The sequence below is a fragment of the Oryzias latipes genome, chromosome 6 (genome assembly GCF_053564925.1).
Source record: "Oryzias latipes strain Hd-rR chromosome 6, Olatipes_Hd-rR_3.1".
NCBI lineage: Eukaryota > Metazoa > Chordata > Actinopteri > Beloniformes > Adrianichthyidae > Oryzias > Oryzias latipes.
Window position 1 is genome coordinate 4,206,300 of NC_136242.1, and position 26,023 is coordinate 4,232,322.

At 39.2% G+C, this 26,023-nt stretch overlaps 1 protein-coding gene across 1 annotated transcript; it reads left to right on the forward strand.

Moving 5' to 3' along the window:
- The first annotated feature begins 420 nt into the window (after nucleotides 1–420).
- LOC101162270 (capping actin protein of muscle Z-line subunit alpha 2) lies at nucleotides 421–25,551 on the forward strand. The gene is made up of 10 exons (XM_004086226.5): nucleotides 421–572; nucleotides 14,331–14,394; nucleotides 18,927–18,978; nucleotides 19,870–19,933; nucleotides 21,631–21,837; nucleotides 22,019–22,098; nucleotides 23,066–23,144; nucleotides 23,422–23,493; nucleotides 23,573–23,635; nucleotides 24,515–25,551. Exons 1-10 carry the CDS (start codon nucleotides 534–536, stop codon nucleotides 24,653–24,655), a joined length of 861 nt encoding a protein of 286 aa, XP_004086274.1. The 5' UTR covers nucleotides 421–533; the 3' UTR covers nucleotides 24,656–25,551.
- Nucleotides 25,552–26,023: the final 472 nt, after the last annotated feature.

Consider the following 26,023-nt stretch of genomic DNA (forward strand, 5'->3'; position numbering starts at 1 on the left):
ATATTGTTATGATAGAACATATGGTATACATTTTTTATACGTGTTTTGATATATTTTAAGTATTTTCCAATTCAACCAAAAATACATTAAAAATGGGATGTCCTTTCAGCACTCTTTGTTTATGTATAAACATGTTGCAAGTAAGAGGATTAAATTAAAACTTCACTTTTGTTTGGTAGAAGAATTCAAAATGTTTTATAATCTGTAAAAGTATAGCCTAAATATTATTTTGGTTAGACCGGCTTTGTTTTTTAAATGCTCCAAAATGTTTGTGTTTTGGTGCATTTAAAAAAGGATTATTTATCTCAGTAGAATTTTCACAGGAGCATGAATTTTTATCAAAATTAAATCGTTTTTTAATATGTAAATGGCATAATGTCTCACTAGCTTTGAGTTCCCAAAACCAAACAAGCAGAGCAGCGGCGCTCTACGTGCACGCGCCGACAACGGTGACGCTGCGCGGTAAACTCCTGGGAACCACCCATGGGGTGACGTCACTGGGCTCTGACAAGCTGGTTGTGCCGGAAGAAAAGATGGCGGATCATGAGGAGCAGCTACCCGATGAGGAAAAGGTAATAAAGCGTTTATTTGAAGCTAAACCTGAGTGGGAAGGGCCTGGACTGGGATTTTAGGTTGCTCGGGGGTCTACCTTCCAGTCTGACCCGGAGATGAGAATGAAATGGGAAGAAAAGCTTGGCGACAGGACAGACGGTGCTGCTTCTCTTATTTTTAGCTCAACTTCCGCTCATTTGAGACTCTCTAACGCCGACTCCTTCTACGGTCCTGACTCAAAATAGGATCAGTGAACGTATTACAAATTCACCTCGACGTTAGCCCTCACACCGTTTTGGTGAGGTTGACTTGTCATTTCAGCCCAGTGTCTCGGGTTACTTGTGTTGGGAAGTTTTCAGAATGCTAGCTGTGTAAGTTTAGCATGGCTGTAGCCCGCTAACCGTTAGCCGCACTAACTAACTAACACGCCCTTTTCGCAGTTTTGACGACAACGCGTCGGGAAAACATCATTAAAACTGTTCGTAAGACTGCTAGTTTTGCAGCATACCGCGGGCATTTCCGTGTAAAGCCCGCTAAATATTTATGCAATGGTCTGCAAACGCTTGCATTTTTGTGTAATCAAATATTTAACTGTAAGTTACTGAACACCCAACAACAACTAGAACTACACTGTTAAATCTTATTTCTTAATACAACAGAAAAAAGAATGTTGTCAAATGACTTCCCTTTAGTGAGAAATTTCTGTCTTAATTCGGTTCTTCATTTCCTTAAATGTGAAACTCGCGCAAACCAACCAGAGACAGACTCATCAGGTACTTCAACTCAACTGAGCCCCCAGGAAATGTTTGCTTTGGGGGGGAGGGGGGGGGGGGGTCATTGCTTCCAGGAGTCCTTTCTAAATCCTAGTCTATTGCTAGACTGTCAGAAGTCACATTTCTGTCTCAGTAATTGGTTAGAGGAGTCTTGAAAGGAACTACCGTATTTTCCGGACTATAAGTCGCACTTTTTTTCATAGTTTGGCAAGGGGTGCGACTTATACTCCACAGCGACTTATATTAGAAATAAATTGAAATAAATACATTGTTAACCCTCCTGTTATGTTCATTTGTGAGGAACAGAGATGATGTTTCTGGGTCAATTTGATGTATGAGGTATGTTAAGTGTTAAGAGGATGTTAAGTGACTCAGAGAATCAGCAAACTTTTTTTTACAGTAAGATCTTGAAGGCTAACAACATAATATTCTATTTTCCAATGATTTCATAGATTCAGAAATGCAATAAAAGTGAAAACTGTTTCTACAAATACAGGATGAAAACAGAGTATTAGTTAGCCAATGATGCTTCATGAAAGGAATAAATAAATAAGTTTGAGAAAAAATTACTGTGAAATTATTAGATAAACAGTCTGCTATGATTGTGTCATATAAGGTTGTGAAAGTTAAAATGCGACTTATAGTCCAGTGCGACTTATCTGTGTTTTTTTCTACTTTATAATGCATTTTTGGGCTGGTGCGATTTATACTCCGGAAAATACGGTAGTGGTTTTCCTTGTAGCTAACTGCTCTGGCTGCATCTTATGCTGTTGACCAGCAGGTTTCAGGTCATGTTTGTGGTTCATCCGGATCCTCTTATGGCTCCTGCATGCTAATCTGGCAGCTTGTTCTGAAATGTATAGAAACTGTTATATAAGCCATTTGTAACTTCTTTTAGCATTTAAAAGAAGTCTTCAAAAAAGGCGGGTATGTTTGTTGTTCATCTTGTATTTTGGTAATATTTTTAAACCAATTGTAGACTCTGAAAACATGTAGATGAAGGAGTTGTCATTTTCCTCCTTTTAATGCACCAAGTTGGTTATTAGTAACATTTCTTTAAATAACAGATTTTTAAATAAAAGAATAACTTCGTTCCACAATCCAAGTTTTAAAGTTCCACTCTGATCATCTTTTGGTCAATTTTTAGATCCTGGTCTTTTAATCCTGATTATGCATGATTATTTCAAAAACCTGTGTTGTCTTCTAGGACAGTTTGTTCAGAGCGGCAAGAGTTCTTTAAAAAATTGCCTCAGAGTTGTGGGCGGGACTTTTGGTGAGGAAGTAAGCCTCCGCTGATATCCCATCATCCCTTTGTCTACACACTGTGCCACTCGCTCGTAACCCCAAGCTAACATTAGTGGTACAACAGAAGAGGCGAGCGATACCGCTGTTATCAAGTCGTTCAGTTTTGAGCCACACGGCAGCTCCGACGAGGAGAACAGAGACGCACATGGATCTATTTGTCTGCAAGTGGAGGCATCAGAATGGAGCAGAGCAGGGAGCTTGTGGCCCACCCATTTCAGTTACTGCGTCACAACTGGGAGCTTTTTCAAACTGCCCTTTTTTTCGTCTGTTTCTGATTCACCAACGTTTGAATAAAGAAATACTCAGAAATGCAGATTTAAGCTTAAATTCTTTTGTATATGTCTTTAATCGTGAGAAACATGCTACAAGAACATGTTAAAAACACTCAAAACCCTATTTTTATGGAAGTGGGTCTTTAGGTTTTTTGCTTGGAGCAGTCAACCATCTGCTCAGACACGCTCAGGCAGTTTTCTGCAGGTCATGGAAAAAAATGGAATGTAGACAAGTTTGTTTCTGATCCTGTCTGATTTATCCAAATTTAGGTACTGTTTGTAACACGATGCAGAACAAATTTTAAAAGTAACAATAGTAACAAGTACAAGGTTTTGCGTCTAGCCTGTTTTTATTCTATATTTTTTACATAACCTGCATAGTATTGTTTAGAAGTAACTGGTTTCATAGGATATATGTAGCATGCAGTGCATATGGCTAAAGAAATGATTCTTTGCATCTGGTTGTGATCTGTGGAATCAAAATAAAACTCTGTTTGTCTGGGACTGGTGGAGTAAGAAAAAGATTAGTCTCCCAGTGGCCTGCTGTCACAGTGTTTTCCCACCAAGGTCTTCTTCATCTGTGAAGACAGTTCTGTTGCAATTCACACTCTTTGTTTCTTGTGAAGGAAATTATTGCAAGAATTTATTTTGGGGGGAAAAACAAACACGCTCAAATATATTTTATGCATAATAACAACAGGAAACTGTTGGCAAATGACCAAAATACTGAATCATAATTTAATTAATGTACGATTTAACACGGTTTAATCTAGTATAATATTTCTTTAACATTTCTATCATAAACAATTTGTTTGTTTCTTATGTTCATGTCTGAAAAAATATGTGAAAGAAACATTTGCATGTCACAAGAATATATTTATATATATTCTGTGACATGTAATTCTTCTGAAATGTTGTCCTGTCTTGTTTTCTTAATATACTGTAGTTACTTTAAATACATAGGAAGCTCATTGACTGAAAATGTTATAGGAGGCTAAACCCTTAGTAAATGATTAACCTGGGGGGAAGAATTTCCTCACTGGTGCAGATGTGAAAGATCAGCGCAGACATGTCTGAGTTATTCTGCTGCCAGACAATCAACTTCCTGATTTCAGCAAAGAAACCACTCTGGTTTTACAGGAAGTGGTTTTTACTCAATCTGTTAGTTAATGTTTCTCGCACTTGCTTATTTGCATAGATAAATACCAAAAAATATTTGTCATCCATTTTATTTTATTTTTTCTATGAATGGAAAAACAGCAACCCCCCCCCCCCCCCCCCCCGTTAAATTTGCAGGGGGGGGGGGGGGTGACAGCGGCTCAGTGCTTGTAAAAAAAAAATCTGCGCCACTCATGGTTTCCTATTATCTGTTATATGACAGAGTTTGTAACAGCCTGAAACTGTGAACTGCCGTCCCTGCAGCTGCTCCTGTCTCCTGTCACACGCGTGTGTGTGTGTGAGAAGGAAAGGGGAGGGGTAGTGGGCTCAGGCTGCGAGGTGAAACGGGGCACGCGGAGCGCTGCCTGCTGCCCAACACCAGGATCATGGCGTGCCTTTAGATGACTCAGCTCATGCTAATTATGTCATGCTTTATGAACTATTGTAGACATTTTGATGACGTGTCTTTATTTTCGAAACATGTTATTTTCCCTAGGGGGGGCTTGGCAAAAAATAATTGAGAAGCACTGACTTAAACCCATCCCCCATGTTTAACCAGTTGTCTCTCAGAAGTTAGATCTTGGTTTTCCTTTGACTTTCTTGAACTTGGTGACAAAACAGATCATGTTTCTCTGTATCAGTAACTCCATATCCCCCCCCCCCCCCTTTCTTCCTTTAGAGTCAGGTATAATTGAACATCAGCTGGCCTGCCTTTTTTATCTGGGAAATATCATTCCCCTCTGTCCCTTTCTCAGCCCAGAATGTCTCCATCCTGGTCCTTAGTCTTGTCTCCAGCTGATTGACTATTTCAGTTCATTTCTCTTTGTCCTTTAGGACGTATCCCCAACCAAGCTTTAAGTGGTCCCGAATTCAGCTGGTCGGACAACAGCCCCACCCCTACACCACACTTCCCATACAACAGCTTCACTGGCTCCTGGTCAAATGTAAAATGGGCTACAAACTCTCGCTATTCACCTTATAGCAATCCACAACCTTCATACCTGTCCGGTCACCTCCACATTGCTGTACCCTCCTGCTCTCTTCCATCCTAATCTGTCCTTCACTCAGCTGACACCTCTATTCCTGAACCACATATTTGAATTAATTAGTAGTTTTAGTTACTCCCAACTCAATTCAATTCAATTTTATCTATGTAGCCCAAATTCACAACAACAGTCCTATCAATGGGCTTCGTATCGGTAATTGCAAAAGTGAAACATGAACTCAAAAGGATCATGAATACATAGAGTTCAATGGGAAAAATACTAAATTAAACTAACAAACTGACTAAGCTATACTGGCATCCCTGCCCTTAGACCCCCCTTTGCGGTAAGGAAAAACTCCTAAAAAACTGGATTCCGGAAATAACGAAGAAACCTCAGGGGTGTCCACATGAAGGAGGGAATCCTCCCCCAGGACGGACAGGCGATTTACTAGAACTCCTCGAGAAGAATTAACTTATCTAACACTACAACTACATATTTGAAGTCCAGCAGACGAGCTTCGTCCAGCAGGAGTTGGGGGACAGTCAGGGGCGCGAGTCAAGCCGGAGACAGGATCCACAGGCAGGTGTCAGAGCAAAGACTCCTATCTTTAATGGCAGCCATTATAAAGTCCCTGTGTAGGTTGTTAATGATCATCTGATGTTTGAGCAGAGTAGCATAGAAAACATACAGGACAGTGTGCCCTAAGGACCAAGGTTAGGAAACACTGATGGAATAGTAGTAATGTGATGTTTGCTTTTACATACATTAACCAAGATCACTGTGAGTGCTACTGTTGCTGTGGGTCAATTTGATTTGGTAGACAAACTATCCTAATTTGTCTTTAGTTGGCTATAAAGCAAGACCCTCTTTAGGCTGATCTTAACAGAGCTGGCATACACAATAAAACATTGAAATCAACTAAAATTCTATTTTTTTTCAATTTCTTCTAAAAAGAAAAAGCACAAGACGGTGTTTTCAAAGCAAAAATTCTAACAGAACTAAACTGAACAATGACGGAACTGTTTTTATTCACACCCAAGATGCAAAATGAATACTTATTATAGTCTTATTTTAGAAAAACAACAAATTAATTGACATTTTAGGACAGAGAACTAATGTAATGGGTTCACTGAAACCAACACATCTTCCTTTTCATATAATAGCAGAAACCAAAAAAAAATCTGTTTAAATTGAAAAACATTTTAATGAATCCTGACTTTTTAACAGTGAATAAAGGCCCCATGTCTTCAATGAGATAACACAGATATGCAATGGGAAAACGAGACATCCATGGTGAACTGTTTTTTATTGGTGTATCAGTATCCTTTTAGCTGACAGAAGCAGACTCTCCTTCAACTCCACAGTACATTCCGGCTGCAGAGCTGGAATGAGTTTATTGTGCTGCTTGCTGAAGTTTCAACAAACTACAAGCAAATGTTACTGCAGGGTTTGGCCCATGTCCTTTTTTTTTGGCCACAGCAGGCTGCCATGTTGTTGCCAAGACATTATCCTATGTGTGAACTGCATGGGTAGGGAGGTGCCACCTTAATTATGAAAGAGGTTTTTGACTGTTCAAGATGGGTTTCTAAAAAGTTGTGTAACTTTAACACAATGGGATTCAATAAACACTCAACTTTCATCTTGTCAGTTCACAGTAGGGCTGACCTGGATGCATCAGGATTGAATCCATCAGAGGAACAGATCATTGTAGACGTTGTAGAGATAAATGCATGGAAGCAGATGGAGATGGTTTGGACACATAGAGAGGACGAACAGTGATGATGCTGGTGAAAAGATGCTGAGGTTGGAGCTACCAGGAAGAGGTCTTAGAGAACATTAAAGAGGAGGTTCAAGGATGCAGAGGAGGAGGACATGAGGGAGGTTGGTGCAGGTGAGGAAAGGGTTAGATGAAGGCACATTTTCTGTCCTGAGGACAAACGGAAAAGAAGATAAATGACCATTATAAATAAAAAAACAGAAGTTGCTAATTCAGATAATTTGAAGAAATTGATTAATTTTCCATCGCCTGGTCCTAATCCTACTATTGATCTTCTGAGAGAAATACGTTCAACTGTTTCCTTTTACTGTTTTGTTTCTTAGGAAACAGTTGAACGTATTGCTGTCTTTGACTAACCAGGGTTTGCTTCCCAGGAGGCGTGGTGAGCTTCATCCATTGTGGGTCATTAGTCAAGGCCCTCCATCATGCTTTCTCCATAGCCAGATTTAACTGTCAATTAGTTAAAATATAAAAGTGTTTGTTTTGTTTTTTTTTAGAATAAAGAAGTTCTCATCAGAACAGGAATGTAGACTCCAGACCTTTTAAAAGCCAAAGATGCCAAACATTGGAGCTTTGCATCTATAAAAATAAAATGTAGTTGGTTTCTATATGGATGTGGCTTAAACAAGTAAATATGAGTTTAAAAATAATACTTCAACTTTATATTGAAATCCATAAAATATGCATTTGTTTAATTGTCTAAATAGATTATTACTTGTTTTAAGACAATACATAGAAAAAGACAACTTTTTATTTTCAAAGGAACGAGAATAACAACCCAAATAATTGTCAGTCATTTTGAACAAAAATCCTCTGTTTTTATGTACCGGTATATATTTTTGCTTCTTTTCCCATCAATATTTTTTCTTATTTTATTCATTGAACACTTATTTTTTCATTTTTCTAATCAAGCATGTTCCCAAAATGAGGGGGGAAAATAAATAAAACAAAAATTGGTGCTTCTAAACTAAGTTTCTTCATGTTTTACTTTAGTCCAGTCACTAAAGAAGAGAAAACACTAATGTTTATTGCTAGAATTCTAGTAAAATAGACTTTGACGTTGCCCAAGAATAAAAATAAAAATCAAAACTTTTACTTTGTCTAAATAAAATTACATATTTTAAGATGCAATATTTTTAATTCCTTGGAGAGGTTTTTTCTGTAAAGGCAAATGGCAAAAAAAGACAATAATTTCCCCCCCATTTCAAATAAAAATCTTAATCGATTTTTTTCTCCCACCTTTTACTTTCTTTAACAAAAAATTACTAATGAATGAATATATTGAACAAAGACTGTTTCAACATCTTCTTTTGAAATGTGCTCAAACTCAAAGTTTAACTAAGTAAAACCTATAAAAATGTTCGTAGAACAATGCAGCGGATGTTTGGTGAACCACCGCTACCATGAGCATCTCTTAAAGAGAGACGCTCCTCACACTCAACGCAGTGTCTGTTTCAGGTGTTGAAACAACTTTGTCGTACCCCCACTTTTGGCAGCTACAAAGTATTTTTGTTATTTTAGAAAGAAAAACTATAGGTGTTATTTAAAAACTGATAGTATGTTGAGTGCAGAGAGAGAGGAAGTCTCAACATAATGAACACATCAGAAAAGATCAGTGGTTTTCACTGACTCCGATTTGTAATCAGTCTGTGCTCTCTGCTTTTGGCATTTTCACACGCTCTATGAAGTGTTTAATTTTCTATCGTAAATGAGTTGTTTCTGTTCTATAGCACAACTAAAAGCCCCCTTGTACCCCCTATGAGGAGAGGGGTGTCGGTCAGTCACCTGTAGTTTGAAGAGAAGGACAATTCTTAATTCTTTTTAAGAAAATGAAATTGCATTAAAGTAATTAATAAATAGTATGAACACATCTTTAAAATAATTTAACTGTAAATTTAAATTCAAACCTGCTGAGAAAACAAGGGCAGATTTTTAAGAGGAACATATTTACTAGGGGTGTGTATTGGCAAGAGTCTGACGATACGATGCGTATCCCGATATTTTACCGAAACATATTTTCTTTCTTTTAAAAAAAAAATAGGACTTTGAAAAGACTCTACCTGAATTTTAATGTCTTCCACTGTAATAGAATGGTCAAATTCAGTTTATTTAATGATCACAATGTTAAGCACAACAACAATATCTCATATAGAAGTTGTTTCCCAAAGCAAATTCATAGTGCTTTTATTTTGGTTACTAAAAATTTAGAAAGGGAACAGTCAACATTGTGTGATTTCCACAACAAAATATTTTTTAGTATAAGAAAAAAAAAAGAATGAATGTGCCTTAACCAATGAGTTCCTATTGGGGAAATAAAATGCTGTTTATTTTAAACATTGCTTAATTGTAGCTCCTCCAGTACTTTTAAACGGTCCAGGAGCCTGAATGGTGCTTCAAAGATAAAGTGTGGGTGGGGGCACTGATTCTTTCCAGAAACAATAAAGTGTGATGAGGAGGCAGCATGACAGAATGAAGGAAAGTTGCTTTAAGGTGACAAAGGTGCTTTGTTTACGTATCAGTCTGCTCTGACTCTGCTGAACCTTTGCAGCCACGCTTCTCACACGCGGAGGTAAACCAACGTAGATCGCCACGATGTCTGCCTTTTTTTCAGAGCGTTGTACACATCCATCTGATCCATCAGGTCGCTAAACTAGAATCTATTGCTGGGAGGTGCTGCAGAACTTTAGCCCGGATTTTAGCCGATGCTAAGCCGCTGCCGTGCTTCACTCATATTTATCTGAGCCGCTAAAAAGCACAGCAATCCACGTTTTTATATGTTACTGGCAGCAACATGGCTCAGAGTTTGTTTGGTATCCATCCCAAGTAAAAACGAAGTAGTTCATGTCTCATAACAATGAAACAAGCTGCCTCTGGCTGAGGTCTTCCTGTTCTCTTGTGTAGAGTAGAGCTGCTCAAAGAGGCTCTGTGTTCTCTGCTGCCAACTAGCGGTCAGAGGGTGAAATGGACAACAAGAGTCAGACGCTGAAGGAAGCTCAGAAATAATTAAATAATCATCGTCCTAGCAGCATTTTGAATCGATACAAGTATCGTCAAATGAACTATCGCGATATTTTGCCGAATCAACTTTTTCCTACACCCCTAAATTTTACAGAAGAAGCCCCTTTTTCCTAATTCTGCTTCCAGGTGATTCATTTTTAGGTGAAATCAACAAAAAACAGCCTGAAACATTAGAATGTTTTGGATTCTTGTCATGATGTCATTGACAGTAAAGATGCAGCGCTCTCATGAGGGGGCTTTTCTCACCCCAACACTCTGTTATGTTAGAAGCTGCTAATAAAGTTTCATTCAAAGTGAATCCATGTCTGTTATTGTATTTAGAAAATAGTTTTTTCATGAATGTCCTATGAATTAAGTTTCTTTTATTTCTCTGCCACGTCTTAAAGTGTGCTCCGTGAAAATAATAAATTCAAATTGATCTATAAAATCGATTCATCGCCCAGCCCCACTGTGAACTGACAAGATGAAAGTTGAGTGTCTATTGAATCCCATTGTGTTAAAGTTACACAACTTTTTAGATATCCAACTTGAACAGTCAAAAACCTCTTTCATAATTAAGGAGCAGTATCTTTATGATTAGGACACAGCGGTGGTATTACTTGGTTCCTGTCTTCACTCATTAGTTGGTAATTTATGCAGACTGTCGAGGGGTGTAAAAACTTCACACTTGTCTCTTACTATGGTGTTACTGTATTGCGGTATGTGATCAAAACACGAGACGGATAACGATTGCTTTCTCTACTGTCAGTGATGATAACCAACAACAAGGCTGTCTGTGTAGTTATTTTTGTCAAACATTTCTCCATGTTATCACAAAGTCAAAGTTGTTGCGTGTCAGCTACTCCAATATGATCAAAGACTTAGGTGATAAAATGGAACAATAGCTTTGGCTTTTTATGGTGTGTTATGTGTAGGGATTTGATAGCGTTTTGTCAATACTTGGAAGACATCTTTGGAAATGAAGCCACAAATTCTGTGGTAAAAGTCCTAAAAGAAGAATCAGGCCACCTGTTTGTGACCTAAAGCTGAATCATGTCTGGGTTTGGTAGACAAACATTGATCCTAAACCGGGTTGGGGCCGAGGGCCACATTCCTGTTTATTTGACATCATACCTCGCTCTGGCTTGTTCTAGTTGGCTGGACACACCCCATCCAGGTCATCATCCATGAGGATGGCAATGATTTCTGCAGACAGAGTTCAACATCCTTGTCCTAATCTAATCAAACTTGATTTATAAAGCAATTTTCATATAAAAGCACAACACAAAGTGCTTAACATTAAAACAAAACAAAATAAATTATATAAATTCAAAATCAAATTGTTTTGGGGTCCCGTCTTTCACGCAGATTCAGATATGTTGCATCTCCCCACCAATGCAGAACATCTTTTTTTAAAAATGGCATTTTCCGTTTCTCTATCCATTCTTCACGTATGCTTGATGATTATGGGTGACAAACATACTTTTTTAAATGACTATACTGGCCTTTATCTTACACATCAGGGATTGGTGACCATCTTCTAGCTGCTTCAGTCACTTTTGCAACTGGGATCTTGCTTTAGTTACGTTATGCATAAAGCATTGCACCCATCCCCCCAATTTTCAGCCTTTGTCTGCTATGTGAAAGGAAGCCTTTTCCACTCAAACAAATATTTTCTGTCCCACACTTCAGGAGTACTTATGTTCCACACACACACACACAGTGTGAGTGTATTTGCCTGTTTTTTGGGTCACAAACCTTCAGAAGATGCCCCGGCTCTCTTGTTAACTTGTGGCTTCACCTTCAAGTAGGGCTGGGCTTGACTTTATCGATTAGTTCTAATTTGTGGTGTCAGAAGATTTTTTTTTTTTATCCAGATCTTTTTTTTTAACCAGCTAACTGCTTTTGTTGGGCCTCCCTGGTCTGAAAAAGGTCAACCAGCCAATCTCTCACGAACACACATGAAAACGTCAACTAGCAAAGAGGAGTTTGTTCTGCGAGGTACACAAACAAAACGAGAAGCTCCCCCACCCCATAACTTCTGTTAAATCACCAATGTGACGAGGATGTGACAATTCTTACCAGGATCCAGATAGAACTGGAGGATAAACCTGCTGGACTTACAGGAGCAAGAAAAAATGAAATAGAAAAGGTTGATTTGGAGACAGCTTTGTTGTAAGTCACTGATGCTACGATGCTATACTAATTAGTCGTCTGTTGCCAGTATGTGACCACAGACTGGTTTGTATCCTATTATTGGACAATGTATCCTGTTTTAAGGCCCGTACACACCGGAACGAATTTCGCCCGCGATATTCGCCGACGTTGAACGCCTCGTGACTAAACAAAGGGCACCAATGTGAGTGTGCACACCGACGCGAAAAAATGCCACGCGTCAAAGCGTCACTTTTTAAAAAACGCCTCGAGTTCGTTTTTTTGGTTTGACGCGCCGCGTCGAAAACTATTCGACCAATGAGAATGGCGCTTTTGCACACGTGTCTGGAGCTTCTGAAGTTACAGTAAAACACAACTTGGGGGCGCTCAAACACAAAACTGCCTTGCTGAGCACACATACCAGCGAAGAAGATAGACGGCAAGTAGCGTCTACACTGCCGCGAAGAAATAATGACGGACATTCTAAAATATCCCCGAACGATGCACCAGTTGGAGCTACTGGTGCTTGAAATATTCATGTTTTCTTTGTATTTTTCTGACAAGCGCGTAAAAACTTGCCCTCTTCTTCTGAGTGAAAAGCGACTTTAAGAAGCGTAAAGTTGTGCAGCGCCACCGTGTGTACAGGAATATTTCTGTTTTACATTAAGCGCCATCTAATGTCAGGGAATGAAATTGCATGTTCGCTCGGCTCATCGTCAGCGAAAATCGCCTGGGTGTGAACACAAAAAACGTGGCAAAAAACGCTGGCGAATAACGCCTGGCGAATATTCGTCCCGGTGTGTACGGGCCTTTAGGCCTTTTTTTGTGTTGTGACTTAATATAAGAAATAGAAAAAGAGTGCAATTTCTGTCAGTATACCCCTTCTGGCCGTCCTTGTTTTCTTACCTTGTTTTAATTTTTAAAAATGGTTAATCTTTGTTTTCATCCGTAATGTGAAGGTTTCTGTTCGTCTTGGGTTACTTTTTATCTGTATTCTCCTGGGTCTGCTGTTTATCCTGATAAACCTATAGTTTATGGTGTATCACTCAATAGAATCGCTGTTGTCACCTCTTTTTTCTTAGCAAAACCAAAGTTCTCCATTTGAATACGTTTAATGTTAGGAGCTTTAAACACGTAATTTTTGTAATCTATCTTAATAATGGGGGTCATATACAAGTCCAGCAATATAATGTTGTGCTAGGTCTTTAATATATTTTAAATGTTTTTCTTAGCATTTTTTCATTGCTGTAATAAATCTACAGCTCTTTGGGAGCAGTTGGATACACACAGACCACTAATAAAGGCCACAGAGACACTTTCTCCCTCAGAACCACACTCCCTTCCCTGAACCACGTCCTTTTTGCACTGGGCTGACACAAGCTGAGCCTCCCTGTCAGTGTCAGGAAGACTTGTAGGTAGGGCATGCAGCATGTACTGTCCTCTTCAGCACATTTTTATCTCCATATATGGTTGTAAACGGAGTGGGCCGTCTCCTTACTATCAGCGGAACATGTGATCTGAAAACAGGAAGTTGTGTGGCTTAGAGAAGTAAAGAAGTGTACAACTGACTGCTCACTTATGCTGGAGGCCAAGACACTCACTTTGAAATATTGGACACAACCAGATCACTGCCTCTGTGGGCAGCGCTGCACAAAGAAATGTATAACACCTGACTAAAAGCATCACCTCTATGATTCAGAAAACAAACCCATAAACTTTGCCTTAGATTTGCTACAAATCCAAGTGTTAATTTCTTGTGGTCTTGAAGATGAGTCATGGCTTTTGCACTTCTGAGTTAGTTTTTATAGATTCCCAAAAATCCCTTGTGGTATAATTTTTTACATTCAATAAGTTGGTTTTATGTAGGCCTGCACAATATACCGCAAATTTATCGTTATCGCAACATTAAGCTGTGCAATATGCATACCGCAAAAGACGGCGAAAATCGCAATAAATGGTTACCTTAAATGTGCAAAAACAATTTCATGGCAGCTTGAAATATTGAACAAATGAAATAAATCCCTTTATGCCTTTAACCAATCGGAAGGACCCGTTTACGTTGTTGATCAGTCAGATGAGCCCTTTTATGTTTGATGTTTGCCTCCTACGTCGACAAGGGTCATTTGGAGTATAATTTTTAAACTGTTGCAGTGAAATGGAAATTATGTTTTTGGTTGTTTTGCTGTTTGTTTATATACCGCAATTTATATCTTTATCGCAATATTAATCACCAATATCGCATATCGCGAGTTTTCCTCATATCGGGCAGCCCCAGTTTTATGTATGAAAGTATTTTATAATTTCGTGTTTATTTATTTTGCTATATTAGTGTCTGAAACAGCACTTTTTTTTGCAGGTACGCATAGCAGCTAACTTTGTCATCCATGCTCCGCCAGGCGAGTTCAACGAAGTTTTCAATGGTGAGTTCTCCAAATACTGTACTGCATCTAAACCTGATGTCTACACTTCTATGATTCAGGGAATTCTCTGCTTGTTTAATATAGTTTGTTATTATGTACCTTAAATGCTAGTAATCAGTGTTGGGAGTAACATTGTTACTAAGTCTCAGCGACAAATGCAGCATTTCCAGTCTGGAAATGTCAACACTATTTTATTTTAATGAAACCCAAACAAATGCATGTTTATTCTCACTGTGTCACCATACAAAGACATTACCAACGTCTGTCTGGAGCCATTTAATCGTAAAGGAGCTCTTCTTCTCTAGAGCCACTGAGCCGCGGTCTTCCTGTGGCAAAGCAACACCATTAAAACAAGACAAACTGGATTTTACAGCCCAGTAAATCTCATAGAAATGAGCAGAATTATTGTTAAATATGTTGTAGAAGTTATGCTTTTGGTGACTATTTTAATCTGGAGTCATTCAAAGATCCTCCCCACTCCCGTGCTGTTAAACTTTTATAAAGCACTTCAATGATGAGAGCAGAAAAATGAATATGCTACTAAAAATATAATTTCATAAGATACTTGAAATGTTTGTTGATAATAGTAGCATTTACTTTTATTTATGTGCAAAGTTTGTTTTTTCCTCCTAATGTAAGGTTTATATCATTTATGTTTATATTTTTCGTGCTGTTTGATAATTCTGAATGAAAATGTTAAAGTTCAGGTTAAGGTGCAGTTACAGAGAATGACTTAAGTGCAGCAGCGATATGTTGCTTTCTATTTAACTAACTCTTCTTGTTGATGCTTTTTGCAGTTTAATGTTCCCCTCTATTACTGTGATTGAAACTATTTTGGATATTTAAACAAAAAATTAGGACAACCAAAAGAAGTTGATACCGTAAAACCTTTGCGTTTAGTTTATTAGAAGTTATTATTATTATTATATATAGCCTGTTGCTGTGTTGTTGTGTGATAATTCTGATATTTAAATTTTTGTACTTCAATCCTGTCTCTCCATTGTAATTAAACAATCTAATTTCATTGGTAGAACTATACCGTTTGCAGGCAGCTGAGGAAAGTCATTAAATGTTTTCACATTTTAACTGACAAAGTAACTACTTTTAAGACACAGTAACTGAGTTACTAACTCAATTACTTAATGTAATTAGTAACTAACTAATTACTGTTTAAAGTGAGACAGCACATCTGACATACATAAGATGTCCACATTTGGTAGATTTAGAAAACAATAGTGCTGCTGATCACTTCAGTTTAAATTGAGATTTGATGTTAACAGCTGACTCACAAGTAATCCATTATTTTAGCTATTTATTTAGTTATGCAACTTTGATATAATGACAACACGCTGTAAAACATCTACTTGCATAATGTGACTATAATGAGTGGAATTCAAAGTGAAAGGTGAAATGGCTCAAAAGAACACAACATCCACCAGAACATTTTAAAAGTCCATAAACCTAAACGACTTCATGAACTGAACTTACATTAAAAGAAAGGAAATAAAATAGACATTTGCACCTAAAAATGAAAATTAGTGAGCACTGTCTGTCTTTAAACTCAAAAAAATTAAAAAGGCACAATCATTTTCTGTCTGCTTCGTCTCTGCACGACCTGCAGACGATACTCTAGGGGGCAGTATTGTCCTGCCTCTTCTCTGTGCCTGTTCATAATGCACCACTACACGGTTATGGAACCAAAGGGGGGTAATGCTCAAACATCAGATGCAGAAGACATAAATAGCAAAAAACAGCTAGACTGTATTATTATTACTTTGTGCTTTATATTGAACATGTTTAATGCCAAAGATCAGAGCTGATCATGGAGGCATAAACCTGAGCTTGTTTTGGAGAAAATGGAGACAAACTCAGACATTTGATTTGACTGACTTACAGTCATTCAGTCATTTTAAATTTGGGGAATATAAAGAAGAGCAAAAGAGTCTCCATTTGACTGAATTTAGGAAATAAAATCATGTTTGAAAAGGAGGCAGGCTGAAGCTGTAGCTCCAGGGGCCTCATTTATAAAACTTTGCGTAGGATTTGCGTCAGAAGTGGCGTACGGATGAAACATAGGACGTGCGAACGCACAGAAATATTCGGATTTATTAAACCGTGCGCACGCACATCCTACGCATCTTTCCCTTTATAAATCACAACCGATTCTAAATGCAGCGCAGCTTTTTGCGGCTACATGACACGCCCACAGTTGCCCATAAATAGTCCGTGAAACGCCCACAAATTAATATTCATGGCTTGCTAAATCATGGCAAACACAGAGAGGAAATCAAAAAAACGTAACTTCACTCAATGTGAAGTAGAAGTTATCGTTGGCGAGGTGGAAAAGAGGATAAAACGTTGTTTGGAGGGCACAGTGTGGGCATTACTAATGCCAAAAAGGCACGTGAGTGGCGAACGGTGGCAGACGCCGAAAATGCTGTAGCCTCACAACCTCGGACCGTGGCCGAAATAAAAAAGAAATGGTCGGACATCAAAGTCAAGGCAAAAAAACGTCTAGCGCTGCATCGCCAGAGTGTGTCCGCCACGTGGGGTGGGGGGGTGGGGACCGGAGCTGACCCCTCTTGATGAGAAACTGGCCGCTATTATTGGGGAATCCCTATTAAGTCCCCCTTATCAGCGTCCTCCTCCGCCTCAGTCACCTGACTGAGACGGAGGGGACGCCGACGCGCCAGGGTCAGGGTGACACAGGTAAGAGAAATAATTAAAATGAATGCAGTCAAGTCACATGTATGCAGGCTACACAATTACAGATTATTAATATAGAACAATTTTATTTTAGTTGCTGGGTGTTCCAGCGGGGCCAGTGGTTACGATGCTGCAGCTGAGCAGCCGTCTGGCCCCAGCGTCTCCACGGCACGCGGCTCTCAACCCTCCAGCAGTGGGCGTGTCCTCACCGATGCAGTCCTTGAAATGCAGAGGGAAGTCAGTAGTTCAATCAGAGAGGTGGCCAAGGAGTTGGGCGAAATCAAGATCGCCCTGACTGAAATAAACTGCACGATGAGGGAATTCTTAAATAAATAATATTTTCCACACCTCTTTTTCTTTACAAGCGACGCATCACTTCCAAACGCTGGCGCACAGCAGCAGCAAATGGCTCAAATGCGTGGGGATGGGGTTCAGGGTCGGGGCCAACACAGCAATCAGCGCCAGGGGGTAGAGGCACGTTTTTAAGCTGTGCCACATTGTGTAGCACAGCACATGCCAGCACGATTTGGCACACACTGTCACTTTCACGTGTTTCTTCCATCTGCCGACGGTGTCGCCGTTTCTCATTTCACCCGTTTTTGTGCGTACGCCTGGGTCAGAGCTTGCGTGGAGGACCGCACATTTTCCCGTCAAGTTTGCTTTTTATAAATCTCAACTATTGCGTAGAGAGTGGCGTACGCCTTCTTTTGTGCGTACGCAACGTTTATAAATGAGGCCCCAGGTCTAGAAGGGATTTATCAATGTTGTTAGCATGTTATTATCACATCATTCATTACAATCATCATGAGGCTCAGACATCAACAAATAATCCCATATCTATTGAGTATTAATGTAAGAATTGAAAATTATGTCTTCATATTTATTGTTAAATAAATACTTGGACATTGTTTTAGTTTATTCCAGAATTTTACTCCATTTACTGCCTGCAAAATCTTTTTAATGTTATTCTAATTTTTAATCTGTATCCTCCAAACATTTTTAGGTGCATTGGAAGCAAGTTATGTCTTATTTTATATAGACATTGAACTGTCTTGACTACAATGACATCAGATAATTTCAGTATTTTAGATTGGAAAGCAGATGGTTGGGTTTGTGCAGGATGATAAACGCAGTGAATCGTTCTGAAAGCCTTATTTGTAGTAAATACATAGGATGGACAGTAGATTTGTGTTTCCCAAACTTCAGTACAGTTTAACAAATATAGATATCTGAGAGCAGAACAACAGATATAATGATTATTTTTCTGTTTATGATTGAAGCCCTTCTGAGCTTTAAGCTCGTGTGCTGCAGAATTGGAAAACTACTTTGTGTTTGTGTATCCATGCATGTGGATGCATGAACAAACTGACAACTCCATTTTTGACTCTTTTGGTTGTATGAAGCTGTTTATGAGCTTTGTTGCATCGATATCAATTCAGAATAATGGGTATCTGCTGTTGTGTTTTCACTGCAGTTGTTTTAAACACAACATTCTCAGACTGTTTGAGTTCACATCATCTGTGAAAACATCACTAATTGTTCTCCAGCTTTAACGTCATGTAATAAATATCAGAAAGTTGTGTTTATTTCAAGAACTATTACTTGTTTAGATTAAGTTGAATGTCCATCCATTGCAACAGTCTGTGTTCTGTTATCATCAAACCAGTTGATCAATCAAAATGAAAATATTACAATATTTAGGACTAACAATGATACCAAAAAAAACCGACTCAACCTGATGATCTTGTGATCTCTGCATTAAGATTTCCTCCTAGAATAGGCCTTTGCTCATTTGGTCTTTGTAATGCTCTTATGTTCCTCCTCAGATGTGCGATTGCTGCTCAACAATGACAATCTTCTCAGGGAGGGTGCAGCTCAGTAAGTCTAACCATGTTTTGCTCCTAAATGCTTAATGTATTTTGAATCTCTATCCAAAAGCTAGTCCTCCAAACACCAGTGTCTCAGTTTAGCACAAAGCGGCGTTGGTGAATGTTTAGGTCCTGGGTCCCGAGGCTCAAGTGGAGCTGATGGGAATCAGACAGCATTTCTAACCAGGAACCTCAGTTACTGGAGGCTCACCTGCTGTAGTTATTAGCATGTCAAGCTGTAAACGTGGATGAATGTCAAAGAAAATCAAAGCAAAGAAGCTTCAGCCAAAAGGAAAGTATGGAATGTGTGTTTTAATCTGGATTTTTAATACAATTCTTGCTCATACATGGTTCTAATTTTTTTAAACATGTCTAAATGTTACATTTTATACATATTGTTGGTCATCGCTTAAATCAAATCACTATATTTTAAATAATTGATTTGATTTGAAATGGTTTATTTCAAGCAATTAATTAGATATTATTATGTATTTATTTTTATAGCTTTCTTTGGATTTTGTCATTAACAGCAGCTATCCAAAAAAATTCAAATTTGGACACGATGACCAATCACAAGACTTTCTTTTGAAAGCCATGTGGTTTTCAATCGGCATCACTTGGTGTCCACTGTGCTTTAGCAACTGCTTGGACCGGGCCGGATCCAGGCTCACGGAGGCTCTAATGACCAGAACTGCTTTGTCTTACTGCTTTTTTCATTTGGACAAAGTTAAGAGTAATTTAAAGTATTTGGTTTATATTTAGCAATTATTCAAAGTTTAGCTCAGTGGATTTGGGTAGTAGGTTTATCTAAGTGAAAAGCTCAAACTCCAGTTTAGAAAGTGCATTAAAGCCAATTGAACCAGTGAAAACATTTGTAGTAACTTTGTGTTTCTGTCTGCAGCGCGTTTGCACAATACAACTTGGACCAGTTCACTCCTGTGAAAATCGAGGGTTATGAAGAACAGGTGAGTTCTCCTACCTTTCCAGTGTTGTTGGAGGAGTTGAGATGAAATGACTGGCTTTGAGTCTGAATGTGCTCATTTCTACCCAACTTATTGAGTTTGTCTATTTCTTTATTCATGATATATTGATTAAAGAATGATTAATACAAAGAGGGACATGGCCACCATCAAAAATGGCGATCATGTCATCGGCGGCAGATTGTCTTAACATCACAAAATGCATATTTTAGTGGGGAAAGAACTCAATCATATAAACTATCCATGGGTTGTAGGTCTACCTGTTCCTGTTTGGGCTCATGGAGTAGCTGAAGCCCATCCAGTGGCTATTGGGTTAAGACAGTGAACACCCAGTAGAGTTTACATCCAATCAAAACCAGTGAAAATGATGTTTCTCTATAAGGGAATAATTAAAAAGTCAAGAGGACCAAATTTACTATTACAATTTTAGGGAAACCCATAAACTGCAGTGACCTGTAACGTTAGAAATAGTTATGGTGTGGACTGGACATTCTTTCTGATTTATCGAAACTTAGAGACTTTTCAAATTCAAACGTAACTTAATCAAATTTGATTTTATGACCGAAATCTGGATTGGTGGGTAGATTAAGCATTCTGGAGTTAGTAAACCCACAGACTTTTTGCTATTATTTAAGGAAGACAAGACAATGTTAATGTAAGATGTTACATTTACAACAACATTTTTACATTTCTGATTTGTGGCAGTGATCCCTATACCTCAGGAGTCTGAAACTCTGAGTTCTAGGGGAATGTTGTGACCAGTGTTCCCATTGGAGAACTGCCATAAATATAAATAAATAGCCATAAATCCAAAGTGCCAAACCTAATGCAACACATTTGATTGCTTCTCTTTTTTTTCAAAAGCCAACTGAAGTGTTATACTGTATGAACTTTGAAGTGGCACAAAATTGGCTTTGACATTTGATCAAATTCTGGGTTCTGAATTTCCATTTAGACATGGAAATTCCGATCAGCTAATCAGCTGTGGGTGCAAATCAGTTTCATTGAACGAAGAGAAAATTCTAACACATTTGATTTCCTCCCCTGTTTTTTTTACTACTGCAAGAAGAAAGCAAACCTAGGAGCTGCTGGTTGTCAAATGTTCTTAGGTTTGCTAGGAAATTCTCATCATATATGTGAATTATAGTATGTGTATACTGTAATTAAAGAAATGGATGCTCTGACGGGCTAAATTACAGTGTTGTTGCCAAATAAAAGCAGAGGCCAGGTAAGGGAGTGCTGAGGCTGGAAGTGGCCCTTAGGGGCCTCAGGAAGGAATGTGACATTTTATAATGTACATTTGCTTATTTCTCAGAGCATTCTTTTTAAGCAGCACGTTAAGTTGTAAAAGTTAACATTCATCAGACTCCTTTGTAATCATGACATCAAGGGATTGCATCGATGATGCTCTGTCCTGAGCAGGAAAAATGGAAAATACAAATGTTTTATCTCTGTATTCCTCTTTGTGCTTGACAGTTACTGTGAAGTAAGATACTGAGTGGATGTGTGGCAGCATTAGTCATTGTTGCAGTATCTTGTGCAAAGATTTCATCATGTCCCTCTGTTGCTGTGCCTAAAGTTCATTAGTCTGGCACCCAGCAGACTGAGCCCGGGGCGGAGCCCAGTTCTGCTTGTTCGTCTGTCCCTGCTTTCATCTCCTCATCCACCACTCTACGCATTAGGTCTTAATCACAGAGCATGGTGACCTGGGTAACGGACGGGTGTTGGACCCCAAGAACAAGATCTCTTTCAAGTTTGACCACCTAAGAAAAGAGGCCAGCGACCCGAGACCCCACGATGTGGACAGCTCCATGGAAGGCTGGAGGAGTGCTGTGGACTCGTCTGTGAGGGCCTATGTCAAGGAGCACTACCCCAGTGGAGTGTGCACTGTACGTGCAAGCCAGCGTTTCTTTGATTAGACCACACAAACATCAATGTTAGAAATAAAGCCAGAAATGACAGTAGGCAAAACCAGAATTTGAACCACAAACCTGTTAGTGCAGCAGAATTCCAAATGTAAACAAACTGGATGGAAATCTAAATGTTCCTTTCTTTTTCCTCACTCTTCAGATTTACGGGAAAACTATCGATGGACATCAAACCATCATCGTGTGCATCGAGTGCCATCAGTTTCAACCCAAAAACTTCTGGTGTGTTTCAGATCATGGAATTTGAACAAATGTTCTCCTCTCTTTGTTCTATGTTAGCATTATTTCTTGGTTTGAAGGCATTTCTTGCACTGTGTTTTGGTGCAGTGTGACCCTCTGCAGGTGTTGCTGAGCTGCTGCTGATCAGGTTAATCTAATTGGATAATAACTGCACCAAACCGCTTTACTCCCAGGTCTTAAGGTGCTCAGAAAGTTGTTGGTGTGATGATCCTGTCAAATAACATACGACTAGGGCTGCACAATGTGAGGAAAACTCGTGATATTAGTGATCAATATGATGATGATATAACATGCAATACATGAACAAATGGCAAAACTACTAAATACATCATTTCCATTTCACTGCAACAGTTTATTTTAAATAAGAGTCGCCATAACTTAAATTATACTCTAAATGACCCTCGTCTACATAGGAGGCCAACAGCCAACATGAATGAGTCCATCCGATTGGTCAAATGCATAAATGGATTTATTTGATTGGTTAAACACTTCAAGCTGCCATAAGATTGTTTTAGAACATTTAGGGTAACCATTTATTGCAAATTTTGCCGTCTTTTGCGATATGCGTATTGCACAGCTTGACATCGCGATAACGATACATTAGCGATGTTTTTTGTTTATTTTTGTGTGTGCAGGCCTCCATACGACTATTACCAAACACTGCATTTCTCACATGAACAGCATGCTGAGAGTGAACTGAGTAATAATGCATTATTTTATATGGATGTTGTCATTCATAAACACCATTTCATTTGAATGGTCACTATTCTCCACTATTTTGTCTTTCTGTCAAAACGTTACGACTATCCGATGCTCTTCACATGTGCTGAGATTGAAGTTTCATACCATCACATTTTTAACTGTATATGGGAGGCGTACATTCCAGTGGAGATACAATTTCTTGTATTTGTAATTTCTTGTTCTGGCTAATGTCTTTGAATCTGCACAGGAATGGACGCTGGAGGTCAGAATGGAAGTTCACCATCTCCCCCTCCACCACCCAAGTGGCAGGAATCATGAAAATCCAGGTATTTTTGTTTGTTTCGTTGCTCTGTGAGGAAGGAAGACTTGTTGTTATTGCAGTGACAAACACAAGAAGCATGCATCGTAAATACCTGCCAGTACGTCTCTTTTATCAACTCGGATGCAGTGTAAGCTCAGTCTGTGGTGACTTCCTTTCACTGCTGCTCCTGTGACGCGCAGAACAAACTGACCACGAGAAGCAGAATTTAGTAAATTAGAGATGCAGCTGTTTGTCGTGTTAAATAGTTGTATTGAAGGTATTTGAAAATGTCATCTTTCCAGGTTCATTACTATGAGGATGGGAATGTTCAGCTGGTGAGCCACAAAGAGGTTCAGGAATCCATGTCGATCTCTGTAAGTACAGCAGAGAAGTTCTCCAACACTCATGTCATGTGTGTTCTGAAACAAGTTAAGCATGTTTTTCATCTGACAGAATGAAGCTTCAACCGCTAAAGAGTTTGTGAAGATCATGGAAGCTGCAGAGAACGATTATCAGGTATGGAGTCTGCTGAAGGAGATGGAACATTCTCTGACAAACAACGTCTACAATAAAGTAGCTAAAAGTTCTGCTCACGTGGAAAACACAGCAGACTGAAGATGGATTTTATCTTCAGGACATGTCCCATGCTTTTGTGTGTGAGCTTTCATCTGCCAAATCATCCAGTTCTCACAAGCTGATGATCTCATGACAGTTCCTCACCGTGCCGTCAAATCGGCCAGAAAAACCCACGGATGAACAAGCACGATTGTTCTAAAGCAGCAACGTCTTTTTTTCTGATGTCTCACCCAGGGTGAAAACAGATCTCTAGTCCTAGATTTAATTGAACTCAAATGAGGCCTTATATTAAAACGTACACTTCGTCGGCCATTAACCCTTACTTGATGGCAATCTTTATGAAGCAAACTGCACAGTGTAAAAAATCACCTTCAAACTTGGCACAATGTGGTTTGAATTTCCTCAGTTGTTTTCAATATTTCTTAAAAATCCTCACATTTATTTTGTGTAAATTGGTAGATATCTTGTCACTTGACCCTCATTTAGAGTTGGATTATGTAGTCATGGCTTCAGCAGGAACAACACATGCAGAAGGTTCCACTCTTGGGGTCAGCTTACATGCTGTTGACTTCTGTTACTATGCCAACGGAGCACAGGCCACTGTATGGTGTGATGTTAAACCCAGGAGAAAGAAGTGGTCTGAAGTGGCCACATGGAGTAGAACTTCACATAAGATAAGATCTCCACAATAAAAGTTGTAGAAAAGTTTGAGTTTCCAGCCTCTGGCAGCCGCTAGCTCTCATTTCCCTGTGTTTTATATCCATTTTTTAACCGATACTGCTGTCTTCCATCCACCTCTTTCCGTTTTTCTCCTGTCAGACCGCCATCAACGAGAATTACCAGACCATGTCGGACACTACCTTCAAAGCCTTACGCCGCCAGCTTCCTGTGACTCGCACCAAGATCGACTGGAACAAGATCCTGAGCTACAAGATCGGCAAAGAGATGCAGAATGCTTAACCAGCAGAGAAGACAACAGACAAGCCCCGCCCCCCCGAGCCCCATCCCCCCCAAACAATGTTGCATGACTGGATAGTTGTTTTGTCTTTGTACAAAAATTAGACGAAATGGGAGCAAAGAAGAGTTTGGTCTCTGAACATGATGTCGCATCACAGATTGAATGGCACAGACCCCACAATGATTGGATTCATCACAGTTACGATGATACAACTAGAGGAACATTGACAGACATAGGAAAGGGAGCAGACACTTGTATGCAAAAACACCCTGAAGAAAATACAGTATCACGTGTGCAATATTTCTTGTGTCAGTGAGACCAGACCTCGACTTTGTCCTGATGAGACACGGTTTTAATTTGACATTTTTGAAAAACAGTTATTTCACCTCCTTTTCAAACAATAATGAAAAGCTCCACATCACTCCTATTGTTCCGTAGAGACACTTACAAGGAAAAGGGGTAGACAGGTTTCATCATCACTGACAGCCACAAAACCTTCTGGTTCTTTCGTTTTGGTACTTCCCCCCCTCATCTGTCCTGGATCTGGATGTGAGATCTGCAGCTCTCAGTGCTCCTGGTGATTTGCCTTTTTTTCTTTTGGTTTGACTTGTCTGAGCTCTCACTCAGTGCAGAGTCCTGTGACCACATAACAAGCTTCATTAACAAGTCAGAAGTTGCTAAATGTGCATAATGTGCGATTTACAATAAAATCGAGAAGCATCACCATTCTCCTCCAGTGCTTATTTTTATTAAAAACAAATCCTGACTGTATTATATAACAAGTCACATTGTAATATATATACATGTATGAAACATCCTGTCAGTTTGGTGATTTATTTCCATAAAAATTGTAATTCAGTCACAGTTATGTTGCATTAAATGACAAATTTTGTATTGACTGGCTCACTCCTAATTTCTGACGGCTCCTGGAATGACGTCGGGTTGGAACTAGTATGAAAGAAGTCTGAAGGAGATGCTGATGACAGCAGCCATGCGTTTCAGAGCGTCGACAGTCGATGGTTCAGGGACGGGGAGTCTTAGGAAAAGACCAGAGGCTGGAGATGCTGAGGTTCTCTCTGGGAGTGGCGAGGATGGAGGAGATCTGGACTGAATCCATCAGAGGGCGGTAGGTGTTGTGGAGATAAATCCAGGAAAGCAGATTGAAATGGTTTTGACACGAGAGGAAGAACCGTGATGTTGGTAAAAGGATGCTGAGGTCGGAGACACCGGGAAGGAGTTTGGAGGAGGACCAAAGAGGAGGAAGATGATTCATGGTGAACCTTCAAAGAAGCAGCAGAGAGGAAAAGCCCAGTCATCTGTTGATCTATTTTCAGAGTTCCCACTGGGTTTTTATCTATAGTTATGCCGTT

Excerpts from the sequence above, each read along its gene's own strand:
- LOC101162270 (XM_004086226.5), top strand. The coding sequence starts at position 534 with ATGGCGGATCATGAGGAGCAGCTACCCGATGAGGAAAAG. Across the intron at positions 573-14,330 it reads AGCTACCCGATGAGGAAAAG|GTACGCATAGCAGCTAACTT; the intron begins GTAATAAAGCGT and ends TTTTTTTTGCAG. Across the intron at positions 22,099-23,065 it reads TTTCAACCCAAAAACTTCTG|GAATGGACGCTGGAGGTCAG; the intron begins GTGTGTTTCAGA and ends GAATCTGCACAG.